The sequence below is a fragment of the Equus przewalskii genome, chromosome 14 (assembly GCF_037783145.1).
Source record: "Equus przewalskii isolate Varuska chromosome 14, EquPr2, whole genome shotgun sequence".
Taxonomy (NCBI): domain Eukaryota; kingdom Metazoa; phylum Chordata; class Mammalia; order Perissodactyla; family Equidae; genus Equus; species Equus przewalskii.
The window spans coordinates 1,226,543-1,242,797 of NC_091844.1; the positions used below are offsets into that span (position 1 = coordinate 1,226,543).

The 16,255-nt window shown below is 40.5% G+C and overlaps 1 protein-coding gene and 1 pseudogene across 4 annotated transcripts in view; both read right to left on the minus strand.

The window, feature by feature from the left end:
- LOC103543735 (E3 SUMO-protein ligase RanBP2) overlaps positions 1-16,255 on the minus strand; it is an 88,981-nt gene that overhangs the window by 32,514 nt on the left and 40,212 nt on the right. For all 4 annotated transcript variants that reach the window (XM_070571931.1, XM_070571930.1, XM_070571929.1 and 1 more), the window contains exons 8-12: positions 4,328-4,415; positions 2,282-2,491; positions 1,157-1,338; positions 899-1,074; positions 602-725 (exon numbers count right to left, since the gene is read on the minus strand). In XM_070571931.1, the coding sequence (XP_070428032.1) occupies positions 602-725; positions 899-1,074; positions 1,157-1,338; positions 2,282-2,491; positions 4,328-4,415 (780 nt within the window). The remainder of the gene's footprint in view (positions 1-601; positions 726-898; positions 1,075-1,156; positions 1,339-2,281; positions 2,492-4,327; positions 4,416-16,255) is intronic.
- Positions 12,148-13,844, minus strand: LOC139075496 (phosphatidylinositol 4-kinase type 2-alpha pseudogene; annotated as a pseudogene).

Consider the following 16,255-nt stretch of genomic DNA (forward strand, 5'->3'; position numbering starts at 1 on the left):
AAAATTCCTTTATAAATGGTCTGAACAACTGGTTAAAATCTCAAATCAAGGCCAAACAGAATCTCTAAAGTCATACGCTCAACTTTCCAAATATTGGAATAACTAACCACCCTAATACCAGTGATCATTTGAGACCCAACTTTTAAACACTTTCAATGATACTATCTAATGAGGCAGCCGAATCTATGTTTTAAAAATTTGCCATTTTTAGACAGCTGAAATCTGCTGCTCTGTAAGTGTCACAGTTTGTCAAAAGGCTAACCATCTACACCTGATCTTGCCATAGAACAGGCCTCAGATTTTTAGAAGGATGTATAATGCCCTTACCTACAAAGCCTTGTAATACCTAACAGGGAAAATATTTCTCAGGCTGGACAAAAATATAACAGCTAATACTTACATAACACTTATTGTGCCAGGCCCTGTTCTAAGTGCTTATATATTAACTACTTTGTGGTAAGATTAAAAAAATGCAATTTACCTGGCATAACATGAACAAGCTGCTATTGTTTTTAGAACTAAAAGACTTTCAATGAAAAGTTTAGGATTCTTAAAAGTTATGGTAATGTTCTCAACCATGAGTACACTTTAATGAACTCACCGTTTTCTGGAGGCATTTTGCCCAATGTATAAGCAGAGCAGGTTGAAGACCATGTTTTTCCTGGCCTCTCAGAGTGTTTATGTCATGCTGAACTAAAAGTCGTAATTTTGCTGAGGTTCCAGGTCTAAAAAAGTTTTATTTGATAAAATTGATTTATAAACACAGGTCAACGTTTACATGTATGTTAATCACCACATGATAATTCAATTAAATCCCTAGGCAATAAGTTTTAAATTAAGTAGGTTTCTAAATTAAAAACCTAGGCAATAAGTTAAAGGAATATTTTTAACTACTTACATTGCTTTTCTGTGAATGAGACTACAAACTGCATCCCACCAAGATTTTTGTCTTTCTGTACAAAGCTGTTTACACACAGGAAATGGCAAGCACAGTGGCTGACAGAAGCTGTAGTGAGAATTACATTTCTCCTTTAACTGTAAGTGGCTGGTGTATATTACTCCAAGCAGAAATACCTATTTTATTTAAATAAAAACTCAAGTAAGAAAAAAATTAAACAAAACTCAAAATATCTAATTTGTTAAAATCTTTGCTTACTTCAAGATCTAAGATACATATTGATTCTGGTGCATTCGTTTCAAGTCTGGAGGTTTCCTGGGGTAAATGATGAAAAAGCTGTTTCAGCCATTTTCGAATTGCAGGTAAGGTAGGCAACGAATTCCACTGTAAGCCAAGCCAGGTAAGGTGCTGAAGACTACCATTATGTGCTCGAATGGCACCTGAAATAAAGGGAGAAAATTAGCTTCAGGTTTTGGAAATTTTTTTGTGTGCCAACATAAACAACTAACACATTAAATGTTTATTAATTTTATAACTGTTTTTCTACATCAGAGCTGGGGGAAATTCTGTGATAAGCAAAGTCTCATGTTCTTATTAAAAGTATTCACACTTTAGGAATTTTAATAAAAACCATTATGATGGAGAAACTACTACTCTAATTTAAAAAACCTACTGACAGAGGTCAAATAAAAAATGGCTACCCAATAAGAAATCTTGAAACAATGAATTTACTTTGTTATTAAAGAGTCACTACAAGAATGGGATGCCACTACATTAATCTATTAAGATCATAAAGGGATCTTTTCTTCTACAAGAAATTCAATACTGAAAAAGTTACAGGCTTCTGGAAGCATAAAGAGGTAGAACCTTTCTAGTAATACGGCAATTTGCAAGAGACTTAAAACGTGTTCATCAACTTTGTCCCAGTAATTCTGTTTTTAGGACTCTCTATGGAAAACATTTGATATGGAGACACTGAAGTTTTCATCAGACTGTTATTTTTAATAGTGAAAAAACTGGAGACATCCTGGATGTCCAACAATAAAAAGTGGCTAGCAAATTATGGCTAATTCATAAAACAGACTATACTGCCATTAAAAGTGATATTTACAGAGACATATACAATAGGAGAGAATTTATGAAAGACAAATCATATGTATCGTATAAACAACTATTTAGAAGAAAAACGTGCCACCAACTACCACCACCAACCCCTCACACCCCCTCTCTGCACCAAAAACCTAAAAGGAATACCGAAAAAAATTAAGTCATTATTTCTAGGTAAACAGATTATGGGAAATTTATTTCTCTTTTTGCTTTTATTTTTCTCCTAACATAAAAGAATTAAGATGCAAAATGTTTCCTTTGAAAGATACAACTTACCAATATCATATCTAGCCAAATCGTCAGGTTGTGGGGCTTGTACATCAATGTTTCCAATATCATCGCTACCAAGGAAAGATCTATCCTTGGGTGACTGACTAGAAAACAGAGCATCATATAAAGCAGACTGCCCACTTTTATTTGCAAAGGATTCTACAACCTCTTTTAAAAAATCTTGCTTGTCACGACTTAGGTTTAGCAGCATGTGCCCTGAAAAACAAATTATCTCCATCATTTAAAACATAGAGATTGTTTTTACTCACATCTCTCAACAGTTTCATTCACATAGCTTAAGGAGAAACAACATAATTATATCAGACCTAAGCCTCCAAAGCAACAACAAAAAGTGGACAACAAAAAGGGTGCTTATGCAAAAAATGAATATAGATTATAGGTTTAAAACATCTGTGTCTACATGCTAGAGTAAAAGGAAGGAAAACAGGAATGTGTGTGAAAAATGCCAAAAGTATTTACATTTCAGATGGAAAAGTGTGGGATTTAAATGGCCATACGACAGCAGGCCCAATCTCAAATTCTCTGATCTGATACACTGATTTCTAACCCTAGCTGGTCAGAATCATCCTTTAAAAAGCTTTAAAAATATTTATTTCCAGGCCCCACTCCCAGAGACTCTGATTTCACAGGTTTGGGGTAAGGAATCTATTTTAAAAACACTGCTTGGATGAAGTTCTAGTACGTACCACAACATCGAGGAACTTTGAAAACAATATACTATGTGAAATAAGGCAGTTGCAAAAAATTACATATTGTATGATTCAATTTATATGAAATATCCAGAAAAGGGAACTCTAAAGAGACAAAAAGTTAGAGGTTGCCTAGGACTAGGAGGTTTGGGGGAAATGAGGTGTGACTGTTAATAGGTATGAGGTTTCTTTATGAGGTGATGAAAATGATCTAAAATTGATTGTGGTGATGGTTGCAAAATTCTGTGAACATACTAAAAACCAGTGAATTGTACACTTAAAATGGGTGAATTATATGGTATGTGAATTTTATCTCAATTAAGCAGTTTAAAAGAAAACAAAAACACTTCTTGAAGTAATTCTGCTGGTCAGTCACGTTTGATTACCACCAAACTATTATCTCTCTGAAAATTTGCAGAGACAAGCTCAGGAATGCCCAGATCGAAGACATTAAAACACAGTTCATTTTACTAACTGTTACACGCTGCAAAGGCATCTATGACAGCCCTGCAAAGGTAGAAGGGAGACATAAGAAAAAAAATGGCAAATTACTTCTTCAAGGACTGAAAGTCTACCTCCCACAAAAAAGTAGGCTGCGGGATAGAGGAGCAATATAAGCTTTGACCAACAGCCTAACTGCAGGCCAAAATTTACAATAACTTTGACTTGATACTACCTTCTTGCTCTTTACGAAGTTCATTCAATTTTATATCAAAACTGCTTCCTATGGAAACTTTTCCTACAAAAAGCATTATGCTTCTTCAGTTCATCGTTTGATTCACTGGCTATGTGAACACCTTGAAGTTTTTGCCTTAGCAAAACCAGATAACATATAACAGACCTTTAGGATCCATCCCAAATAGTCAAAACAGGGAAGAGATCTACAAATTCCAAGAGCCTAAGAGAATGTGAGTATCTATCTTCCATCTTTCTATGTTGTTGTCAGTTCCTTAAGAAATAAATCTGTATCTTCTTCACTTTATACCCCCCAAAGCAGTATTTTACAAGCAACTGATGTTAACTGGTTGGCAAATCAGTAATTAGTCTTAGTTCAGAAAGTGCCTTAAAATATTCAAGATGCAGGCTCTAGCAGTCAGACAAAGAAATGGTTAAGGAGTTTCTTCATCTGGGAGCAAACAATATCACATATTCCTTTTAAAGAATATACCATTTCTTCTAATTCTTTCTATATCTCTTGCACAAATCCAATGTGGCAAAGAGAAACAAATGATTAGGACAAATTATCTCCTGGACAGACAGAAGATATTATCATATGATGCTCCAATAGAAAAATTTTCCTTTTTTTCTTTTTAAAATAAAATCAGTTAAACATTACTATTACCTGATTGGCTCAGACGATCAAAGGCCATTATTTCTAGCAGATTTTGTCCAGCTTCTCCTTTTATTAATTTAATCTTTGGTCTTGGAACCTGATAATTTTAGAATAAAGAATCTTAATTTGTTGACAGCCATATTTCTAATGATAAGATGTTCCCTTCTATTACATGCTGCTTTTTTGATAATGAATAAACAGTTAACCATGGTTAAATTGAGTTAGAAAACCAACTGCAAAAAACTGGAATGCCTATAAAGAGTACTTTTGAGAAATTACTTTCTACTAAAAAAAATTAGAATTACATTTGCGGAAATGGAGTATTTGGAGAACTTATCTACCCTACATAAACAGAACTGTAGCAGAAGTGATGACAACCCTACTTAACACAGCACTGGTGGAATCATACTTGGAAGTGCCACACTGTGGGACAGCAGATTTTCAAAGAGAATGGACAATTTGGAATACCACTGAGATAAACCAGGACAACCAAGAGAGTAAAAGGACTCTTAGCCATACCTATGAAGAACTGAAGAATGATGAATAAATAGAATGGTGAAGAGAAAACATGATAGCTGCCTTCAGATATTAAGAAAATTATCTTGGAAAAGAAGGGTTAGCATTTTTAATAGCACCAGAAGAAAAAACACCACCAATGAGTAACAGCTTCAAAAATATTTTTACTTCATATAAGGAAGCACCAAGAACTAAATTACCAAAAAATGCAATGGGCTATCTTGAAAAGTAGTGAATGCCAATCACTGAAAATGTTCAATCACAGGCAATGACCACTTAACTGGAGATATCCTAACAGTAACTATATGGGTAACTGGGGTAACTGCTGTTAAGTCTCTTCATGACTTTCTTAATTAGAGTAATGGGAGTATAATTTGCTATAATCTCTGTGAGGTTGGAAATTGGGCAATAGCTCTAAGCATTATAAACGCATACACTTTGATCCTGCAGTTCTTCTTGCAGTAATTCATTCTACCCATAAATTTTCACATGTGAAATGGCACAGCTTATTCATTGCAGAATCATTTGAAGTAGCATAGAAAAAAGGAAAAGTAACCTAACCCCTTGGGTTCAGGGCATTGATTTTTTTTTTTTTTATCTCGAGGAAGATTAGCCCTGAGCTAACTACTGCCAGCCCTCCTCTTTTTGCTGAGGAAGACTGGCCCTGAGCTAACATCTGTACCCATCTTCCTCTACTTTCTACGTGGGACGCCTACCACAGCATGGCGTGCCAAGCAGTGCCATGTCCGTACCCAGAATCTGAACTGGCGAACCCCAGGCCGCTGAGAAGTGGAACGTGTGCACTTAACCACTGCGCCACTGGGCCAGCCCTAGGGCACTGATTTAAAAAACCCCAAAATATGTACGTCCATAGAGTGGAATAATATGTAATCATCAAAACAAATGAGGATGCTATACTCATCCTATGCTTTCTATACTAATATGAAAATATCAAAATATATTTCAAAATAAATAGAATGTACACAATATTTTCTATGTGTATTTTTTAAAGGGGAGTGAGAGTGTGTGTATCTGCTTGTACGTGCATAAAACATTGTTGAAGAAGTCACAAGAAACTAATAAAATTAGTTCCTCTAGGGAGGAGAAGTAAATGACTAAGGAACAGAGGTTGGAAGGAGATTTCACAGTATACTCTCATATGCCACTACAACTTTAAATCATGTGAATATAGTCACTTTTCCTAAAATACTAATTTTTCAAGATAAAAATATTCCTTATGAATCTAAAAGCTTCTGATTTGAAATTTTAGAAACATTAGTTTGACCTATGCTTTTACCCACAAGTTTTCTAAACATGATGCCAAACTTTGTGGTCTATAGATGTTGAAGACCACAAAAAGAAGAAATAAAACGTGACATAAATCTTTTTGCTTTCAAATTGATCTCAATTCACAAAACTAGTCTGTTTTACAAAATTATGCAATGGTTATCATTTGTGACCACTTGATTAGTTATGAATCCACTCAGTCACATCATCTCAAGTCAGTATTTTCCTTATCTTAATTAAAAGATTTTAAGAGAGACTTTAATGACTAGGTGAAATGCAGATATACTTACCAGAACCACAGCATTCCCCTGATCAAGAGTATGAAAACCCTATCATTAAAGAAGTTAGCCTCACATGATTCCTTAAGGACCCCATGCCAGTCCACACTTCCCTTGTGTTGTTATAATTATTTGATAAAGCTTTACAACAAATGACAATATAAAATCCAAACATCTAAGAGATTTCCATTATATATTCATTCAATAGAAATACATGGTAGGTAAAAAGAGAGACTGAAGTAAAACGTCTATGTGCTGAAGTGGAACAATGAAAAAATAGTTTTAAAAAAAGCAAGGTATTCAGGGGCTGGCCCCGTGGCCGAGTGGTTAAGTTCGCGCGCTCCGCTGCAGGCGGCCCAGTGTTTCATCAGTTCGAATCCTGGGCGCGGACATGGCACTGCTCATCAGACCACGCTGAGGCAGCGTCCCACATGCCACAACTAGAAGAACCCACAACGAAGAATACACAACTATGTACCGGGGGGCTTTGGGGAGAAAAAGGAAAAAATAAAATCTTTAAAAAAAAAAAAAAAGCAAGGTATTCGATTGTAGATAAACCTCCACTTAGGCAAAACAGTTTTTAATATTAGAGAAACGGTTTACTATATGCTTGCATATTCAGAAAACTTCTTGAATACCCAAGAAACTGATAACAGTGGTTGTCTTTTAGGAATAGAGACTTTAGTGAATGGGTTAAGAGGGAGAGTGAGTTTTTACTATTAAAAAAGGTCAATTTAAAAAGCTTGATTTTATGTGTTATGGTTAAAAAATACATAGTGAAGGGGCTGGCCCCATGGCCGAGTGGTTAAGTTAGCGCACTCTGCTGCAGGCGGCCCAGTGTTTCGTTGGTTCGAATCCTGGGCGCGGACATGGCACTGCTCATCAAACCACGCTGAGGCAGCGTCCCACATGCCACAACTAGAAGGATCCACAATGAAGAATATACAACTATGTACTGGGGGGCTTTGGGGAGAAAAAGGGGAAAAAAAAATAAAATCTTAAAAAAAAATACATATTGAAGATTCTAGGAGAGTAATGTCAGCATCATGGTGGAGTGAGTTCTTCCCTTAGTCTCTCCCCACTAAGAAATGACAAAAAGGACATTCATAAACCAAGAGAGGATATTCACATAACACATCAGACATCTGAGAGATCCACACAGCCATACGGCTGAAGGTGGGGGTGCTGGACACCCCTGGGAGGCTGTAGGAGGAGGTAAGCAGATCACCTCTCCTACTCCCCAGCAGCAGCAATCTAGGGCATGGGACCTTGCACAGCAGCCAGTGCAACTCTGAGAGGAGAAGAAGGAAAAGACAGCCCTCTGCTTTTGATCTCAGAGTTGCCTCAACCCTCAGGAACTCTCCACACCGAGGCAGCTAAGCAATCATGGGGGCATCCCTACCAAGCCGAGCACTCCTGGGTGGAAGACAGTGAGTGCAGAGCAGGAGCACAGAGGATGGTGAACGCAACAGAAAGCACCTTTCCCTTCCTCCAACCTGGTGCATCAGCTTGGCCAGTTGGCCAGAGCAGGGGATTCCCACCAGAGCGCCTGTGCCTATGTGCGTAAAGCAGTGACAGCTGGCAGGCAGATGCAGACAGGCCCTGTCGGCACAGCTTCCAATGGACAGGCACAGCTGCCACAGGTTGCAGCAGGCTCAGAAACACAGCTCAAGCCCCTCCCAGTGGCAGGAGGTGGAATCTGCAACCAGATACTACCACAATGCTACGGCAAAAGACCACCCCCTCAAACAGCAAGAAGTAGTACACTAACACTCCTGACCAGAAAAAAAACGACAAGCACCCAGAAATAAATCCTGAAGTCACAGAAATTTACAATCTAAATGACAAAATTCCAAATAGTTATCATAAAGAAACTCAATGGGTTAAGAAAACTCAGAAAGATAGTTCAAGGAACTCAGGAATAAAATTAATGAACAGAAGGAATTTTTCACAAAAGAGATCGAAACTATAAAAATAAAAAATCAGAAATGTTGATGATGAAGAAAATAATCTGGAATCCTTAAAAAACAGAACCGAAATTACAGAGAACAGAATTAGTAATTTAGAGGACAGAAAGACAGAAATGCTTAGGATGAAGGAGGAGAGGGGCCAGTTTCATGGCTGAGTGGTTAAGTTCGCGTGCTCTGCTTCAGCGGCCCAGAGTTTTGCTGGTTCAGATCCTGGGCGCAGACATGGCAGTGCTCATCCAGCCATGCTGGGGTGGTATCCCACATGCCATAACTGGGACCCACAACTAGAATATACAACTATGTACTGGGGGGGCCTGGGGGAGAAAGAAACAAAGAAACAAAAGATTGGCAACAGATGTTAACTCAGGTGCCAACCTTAAAAAAGAAAAGAAAAAAAATACGGAGGAGGAGAGAGAACAAAGACTAAAAAGAAATGAAGAAATTCTCTGAGAAATTCCTGACTCAATTAGGAAATGCAACATAAGGATTATAGGTATTCTGGAGGGAGAACAGTGGAAGGGAGAAGAGACGAAGAAAGGAGCAGAGAGCTTGTTCAAATTAACAATAGCTGAGAACATCCCAAACCTGGCAAAGCAGCTGGAATTACAAGTAAACGAAGCTGACAGAACTCCTAATTACATCAATGCAAAAAGACCTTCTCCAAGGCATAGATGAGTAAAACTGGCAAAAGTCAATGACAAAGAAAAAATATTAAGCACAGCAAGGCAGAAGAAAATAACCTACAAAGGAACCCTTATCAGGCTTTCAGCGGTTTTCTCAGCAGAAACCTTACAGGCTAGGAGTGAGTGGAATGATATATTTCAAATTCTGAAAGACAGAAACTTTCAGCCAAGAATACTCTATCCAGCGAAACTATCCATCATATATGATGGAGAAATAAAAACTTTCCCAGATAAACAAAGGCTGAGGGAGTTCATTGCCACAAGACGCCCCCAACTCACAAGAAACGATCAAGGCCTTCATAGCTAAAATAAATAAATAAATAAAAGAAAGGGTTTACAAAGCATTGAGTAAGGAGATAAATAAACAAAATCAGAAAATTGCAGGTCTCTATCAGAACAGGTTAGCAAACACTATAACATTAAAGATAAAGGGAAGGAAAGCATCAAAAATAACTATAATCACTTCCTTTTAATTACAAGCTCGCAAAACAAAATGGAGTAAGTTGTGACAATAACTTACACAGGGAAGAGGAAGGGGATGAAACCTGCTTAGACTAAGGAGATAAGAGGCTATCAGAAAATGCACTATCTCATCTACCAGATCTTTTCTAGCAACCTCACAATAACCACGAAACAAAAAATTAGAACAGAGACACAAATGATAAACAATGAGAAAACTATCATAGATAATAACCAAACTATCATGGCAGTCATAAATACACAGGACAAGAAACAAGGTAAATATAGAACAACCAGAAAACAACTGGTGAAATCGCAATATTAGGCCATCATATATCAACAATCACTCTAAATGTAAATGGACTGAATTCTCCAATCAAAAGACACAGTGGCTGGATGGATTAAAAAACAAGACCCAACAATAAGCTGCCTCCAGGAAATACATCTCAGATCTAAAGAAAAACACAAGCTCAGAGGGAAGGGATGGAAAATCATGCTCCAAGCTAATGGCAAACAAAAGAAAACATTTTTCCCCCCAGAAGTGGACTTGTTATTCATACATTTGCGTTGGTTTAAATACATTACATACCATTTCTACATTGTATTAGAAGAACAATACAGAGACAGCAGCACTCTCAGAGCCCAGCCTCTACTCCCTAACACTGGGGGACACGGCCATTCTGCGAGTGCCACCCAGAAACCTGCCCTGGCACTCTGGGTCCCTGGCTCTCCCAAAGACCACATTCAAGGCAACCTGAGTACAGGCTTCAAGAAGAACGGCGACAGGCCAAAAGAGGATGCCCCGCACTCTCACCTGCCAGGGCTGGGACCAGCTCCCTCTTCCACTGATCCCAATTTCCTTCTCATCACAGAGCTGGTCTTGATGAGAGCAATGTGCACATCTACTTGGCTTGTGGAAGCAACCCGGCTCCTTTTTAGGCTGTTTAGCTTCTCTTGACACCCACGTGGGGAGCTTTACCAACACACCCGTGTAAAGATGTCTGTGGAGAGCTAAAGACTCCCAGGTCCCCTTCCGACCTCTGGGAGCCATGCTGCTCCTGCAGTCTGGGGGCAGGCATTCTCACAAACATGGTCCCCCAGGCCAGAGTCCAGGTCAGCTGAATGGGATTGTCAGGGTTGGGGCCAGTGGGGGAGCTGTGCGTTGGTCCACAGGGCATGCATATCCAGCTCCTTATCTTCCTCTCAGCTGGGTGGAAGCTGGAACTTGGGGGCCGGAATGGAAGGGGATCAGCCTGGCCCAACTGACAAGAGTCTGCACATCTCTGCTCTGCCTCCTGGATGGCAGGAGCTGGGCGAGCAGAGGGCACACAACCATAGTCCTTGCTCCTTTTCTTTGGTTGTTTTTCAAACCTTCAAGATAGTTTCTTTCCACGGCTGATTGACCAGTCACAGGGGGCCAGCAACTTGAAGTGTCCAGTAGCAAAGGGCTGCCCCTTAGCCACAGATGGCACCCTCCTGAGGCCATTCTTTGCTTTGGTGTAGAAAGAGCTTGGACACCTGGCAAGGGGGACAGCTGAGTGAAAAGAGACATGGAAGCAGGAAGATGACACTGAGCCAGGTAGGCACTGGGGGACAGTTTGAAGGCCTCTCTCCTTTGGGCCTGCCTTTCTCAAGAAGCTGTGGAAAAACTGGCCTGGAGCAAGAAGTCAGAGAGCAAAGGGAAGCTGCCAGTGAGGAGGGAGAATACCAGTCTTGTTACCTCCACCAAGCTACAACCAAGTTGTAGCATAAAAAGAAGTCTAAGGACCTAATATCCTGTCCTTTTCTGAGCTGAGACCCACCCCCAGAACCCAGAACTAAGCCCCTAAGTCAAGAGTTGAGAAAAAATTATCTAAAACAGGAATAAATGAGAGGACTGGCAGGCTTTCCCACCTTTGGCTAGGGCCAAGGACTCAGGAAGCAAGGCCGGAGTAAGTTTGCCCATAGACCAGTTACAGCTCCCAGGATACACCTGGGCCATGTGGACCACTTTGACATGCTGGGGAATCAGCTTCCTCCCTCCTGCCTTTGCCTGAGTGATGGGCAAGCAGCAGGTCTGCACAGAAACCTGGGTCCCTAGCAGGGCAGAGAGCAGAGCCAACATGATCGTTGGCTCGGAGATCTAGAGAAGCATCCAGCCTTAGAATTGCGTTCGGAGTCTCTCAGCCAGCCTATTGCACTGGGGGGAGGGCAAGGGGAAGAAGACTTGGGAAAAACCCAAAGTAAGTGTGACTTCTGTCTGTCCCAGCACTGCAAGTCACCCAGATGCCTTGGTCCATGGGAGTAAGGAACTGAGAGGCATCTGAATGTCTGGGTCCATGCAAATATAGGTCTTGATTAGAGGTTTCTGACATGAGAGAATCTGGGATTCTGCCTGTGTTTTGCCACTAGTATTTAAATTTGTTTTTGTTGTTTGTTTGCTTTCCTGATGCAGAATACAGTGAGGAACTGAAACAGAGCAGGGTGTTAGGGAGGGAAGGGAATTTCGCAGCCTGCCCCCAGGAGACGCTAGAAGGGAGATGCTCCTTCACAGGCATCTGAACTACTCGCAGGGAGCTCCAGACACGCCCCCAGCACTCAATGTTCCTCTGACTGTGCTTCTCCCTGTGCTTGGGAAAGCCCTGAGCAGGGCGACAAGAGAGGGAGAGATCTTAAGGGCACTGTTCTCCACCGGCTTCTCTGGCTTCTCCTGTAACCCACTCCCCAGGCTTCCTCCAGCCCAAGTCTCAGAAAACATGCCTTTATCTGCCTCTCAGGCTACCACCATGAAAAGAAAGGCTTCTGACTCTGAAAGCTCTGTGTGTAGGAATCACTAGCAGACCGCTGGTGGGAACGGGCTGTCTCGACAATCACAGGTGGCATCTGGACGAGGTGCAGGGGACTCTTGTCTTTCAGGGCCTGGCTCAGATTTAGGATCTGTCCTCGCATAAGAGCAATCTGCTTATGGAACTGTTCCCTGTCAAAACCAGGATCTTTCTTGAAGAGTTCACAGAGGTCCTCTTCTAAGTCCTAGACAAAGTTAGGGTCCAATACCTTTGAAACAATCAGATCTTTGATCTCCTGAGAGAATGGGACTTTTGCCTGGAGCAACCAGGCCCAGTAAAAAGGATATGCCCTCCAGGAGTCAGGATGCTTCAGGGTTTCAGAAAGCCAGCCCATTGTCTATGGCAGCCACCTTGATAACAGGCTCCTTCACCACCACCCAGTCTGTGTCCCGAGAGCTAGAACTATCCATTGGACAGTGGTATTTAATCAGCCAGTTGTCACTGCCTCGATCAGTATTGCGGATGATGTAATCCAGTACCACAACTGCTCAAACTGAAGCAGTAGTTGCCAGTTAGTGTTCTCAGGGAGAGGTTCTGCTTCAAAACACTGTAGCCAGTAATCTGCATCTTTGTAGCCTTCAACAAAGAGCAGGAATGAACTAACCTTTGGCCTCAGCCGTAGCCCAATGTGGTTAAACTGCTGCCCAAGTTTTGGCACCTTCTCCAGTGCAAGCTGCTTGCCCTTGGACTTCACTCGGTCAATGGCACTATAGTTGAAAGTCTCACTGGCCAGGTATACTACCTTTGTACGGGGCACAATGTTGAGTTCCAGTTTTTGGTCCACCAGGCTGGCCCCTGCCTCTGAGAGATAGCCCTGGTTGAGGACAAGGCAATCACAGCCAAAGCAGCAGGGACAGCACAGCTTCTGCAGCCACCTGGTCCACTTAGGATTAATGTGCCCATATGGCTCTTCATTCTTGGGTTTGAAGACAGCAACCATCTGCCCCGAAGGTCCTTGACGAAGTAGCTCCCGCTGGAGCCCTGGTAGATGTGCTCAGGGAAGAGGCAGCACTTGATGGCCCACTCGGCCTGGCACACCACGGCCTCGAACTCGGGGTCCCCTGGGAACTCATTCTACTCGTGGTTGGCCTGCACAGGGTGAGCTGCCACCGTGGCCTGGGAGGCCAGGGCTTGGGCCTGCGCCACCACAGTTTGGGTCTGGCCCTGGGCCGCTGTGCCCTGGGCCCAAGCCAGCAGTGGCTGCCGCTCCCAGTCGTGGCCTGGCGACACAGGTGGAGAGAGGCCCTGGCTGGCCACCGCCGCCACTCAGACTGCGGCCCCCGGCACCTGCCAAAAGTGAGCACTGGAGCCAGACGGGAAGGTGTAGTCCGGGGCTTGGGCCCACTCGGGGGACACAAGTGGGCTCGTCTCATCCATCCCTCAGGCCACCAGCTCCTGCCATACGTATATCAAAATAGACTTCAAGATAAAAAAAGCAAAGAGAGAAACAAAGAGGGGTAGTATACAATGATAAAAGGGACACTCTAGCAAGAGGACATAACACTTATATATCCACCTAACACAGGAGCACCAAGTACATAAAGCAAATATTAACAGATCTAAAGGAAGAAATTAACAGCAACACAATAATAGTAGGGGACCTCATCCCACTTACTTCAAGGAATAGATCATCTGGAGAGAAAGTCAACAAGGAATTAGGGGATTTAAGCAAAAAACTAGACTAGATGGACTTAATAGATATATATATATATATAGAACACTCCATCCAAAAACAGTGGAATATACATTCTTCTCAAGTGCACAAGGAAAATTCTCAAAGACCATATGGTGGGAAACAAAGCAAGCCTCAATAAATTTTAGAAGACTGAAATCACATTAAGCATCTTTTCTGACCATAATGCTATGAAACTAGAAACTAACAAGAAAAAAGCTGAGAAAATCACAAATATATGGAGACTAAACAACATGCTACTGAACAACCAATGGATCATTGAAGAAATTAAAGGAGAAATCAAAACATCTGGAGAAAAATGAAAATACATCATACCAACTCTTAGGGGATGCACCAAAAGCGGATCTAAGGGGGAAATTCATAGTAATACAGGCCTACTTTAACACACAAGAAAAATCTCGACTAAGTAATCTTAAACTAGACCTAACAGAACTAGAAAAAGAAGAATAAACAAAGCCCAAAGTCAGCAGAAGGAGGAAAATAATAAAAACTAGAGCAAAAATAAATGAAACAGAAACCAAAAAATACAGTAGAAAGGATCAATGATACAGAGAGCTGGTTCTTTGAGAAGATAAACAAAACTGACAAACCATTAGCCAGACTCACTAAGAAAAAAAGAGAGAAGACTCAAATAAATAAAATTAGAAATGAAAGAGGAGAAATCACAAGGGATTGCACAGAAATACAAAGGATTGTAAGAGAACACTATAAAAAACTATATGCCAACAAACTGGACAACCTAGAAGAAATGGATAAATTCTTAGACTCATACAAGCTCTCAAAACTGAATCAAGAAGAAAAAGAATCTGACTAGATCAATGACAAGTAAAGAGATTGAAATAGTAATCAAAAACCTCCTAAAAAATTAAAGTCCAGCACCAGATGGCTTCTCTGGAGAATTCTACCAAACATTCAAAGATATTTAATACCGATCCTTCTCAAACAATTCCAAAAAACTGAAGAAGACGGAACACTTCCTAAGTCATTCTACAAGGCCGACATCACCCTGATGCCAAAGCCACTTACATGCCAATATTGCTGATGAACATAGATGCAAAAATCCTCAACAAATTATTGGCAAACTGAATACAGCAATACATTAAAAGGATCATACACCATGATCAACTGGGATTTATATTAGGGACAGAGGGATAGTTCAACATCTGCACATCAATCAATGTGATACACCACACTAACAAAATGAGGAACAAAAACCACATGATCATCTCAATAGAAGCAGAGAAAGTATTTGACAAGATTCAATACTCATTTATCATAAAAACTCTCAAGAGAACGGGTATAGAAGGAAAGAACCTCAACATAATAAAGGCCATATATGACAAAGCTACAGCTAACATATTCAATGAGGAAAAGCTGAAAGCCATCCTTTTGAGAACAGGAACAAGATAAGGGTGCCCACTCTCACCACTCCTACTCACCATAGTACTGGAGGTTTTGGCCAGAGCAATCAGGCAAGAAAAAGAAACAAAAGGGATCCAAATAGGCAAGGAAGAAGTGAAACTCTCACTATTTGCAGCTGACATGATTCTACATATAGAAAACCCTAAAGACTCCACTGGAAAACTACTAGAAATAATGAACAACTACAGCAAAGCTGCAGGGTACAAAACAACTTACAAAAATCAGTTACATTTCTATACTCTAATAATGGACTAACAGAAAGAGAAATCAAGAATACCATCCCAACAAAAAGAATAAAATATCTAGGAATAAATTTAACCAAGGAGGTGAAAGATCTATATGCTGGAAACTGTAAGACACTATTTAAAGAAATCGTAGAAGGCATAAAGAAATGGAAAGATATTACATGCACATGGATTGGAAGAATAAACATAGTTAAAAAGTCGATACTATCTAAAGCAATCTATAGATTAAATTCAATCCCAATCAGAATCCCAATGACATTCTTCACAGAAACAGAAGAAAGAATTCTCAAATTCATATGGGGCAACAAAACACCCCAAATACCTAAAGCAATCCTGAGAAAAAAGAGTAAAGCTGGAAGGATCACAATGCCTGACTTCAAAATATACTACAAAGCTATAATAATCAAAACAGCATGGTACTGGTATAAAAACAGACACACAGACCAATGGAACAGAACTGAAAGCCAAGAAATAAAACCACATATCTTTGGATAGCTCATCTTCAACAAAGGAGCTAAGAATATACAATGGAGAAACAAAGTCTCTTCAATAAATGGTG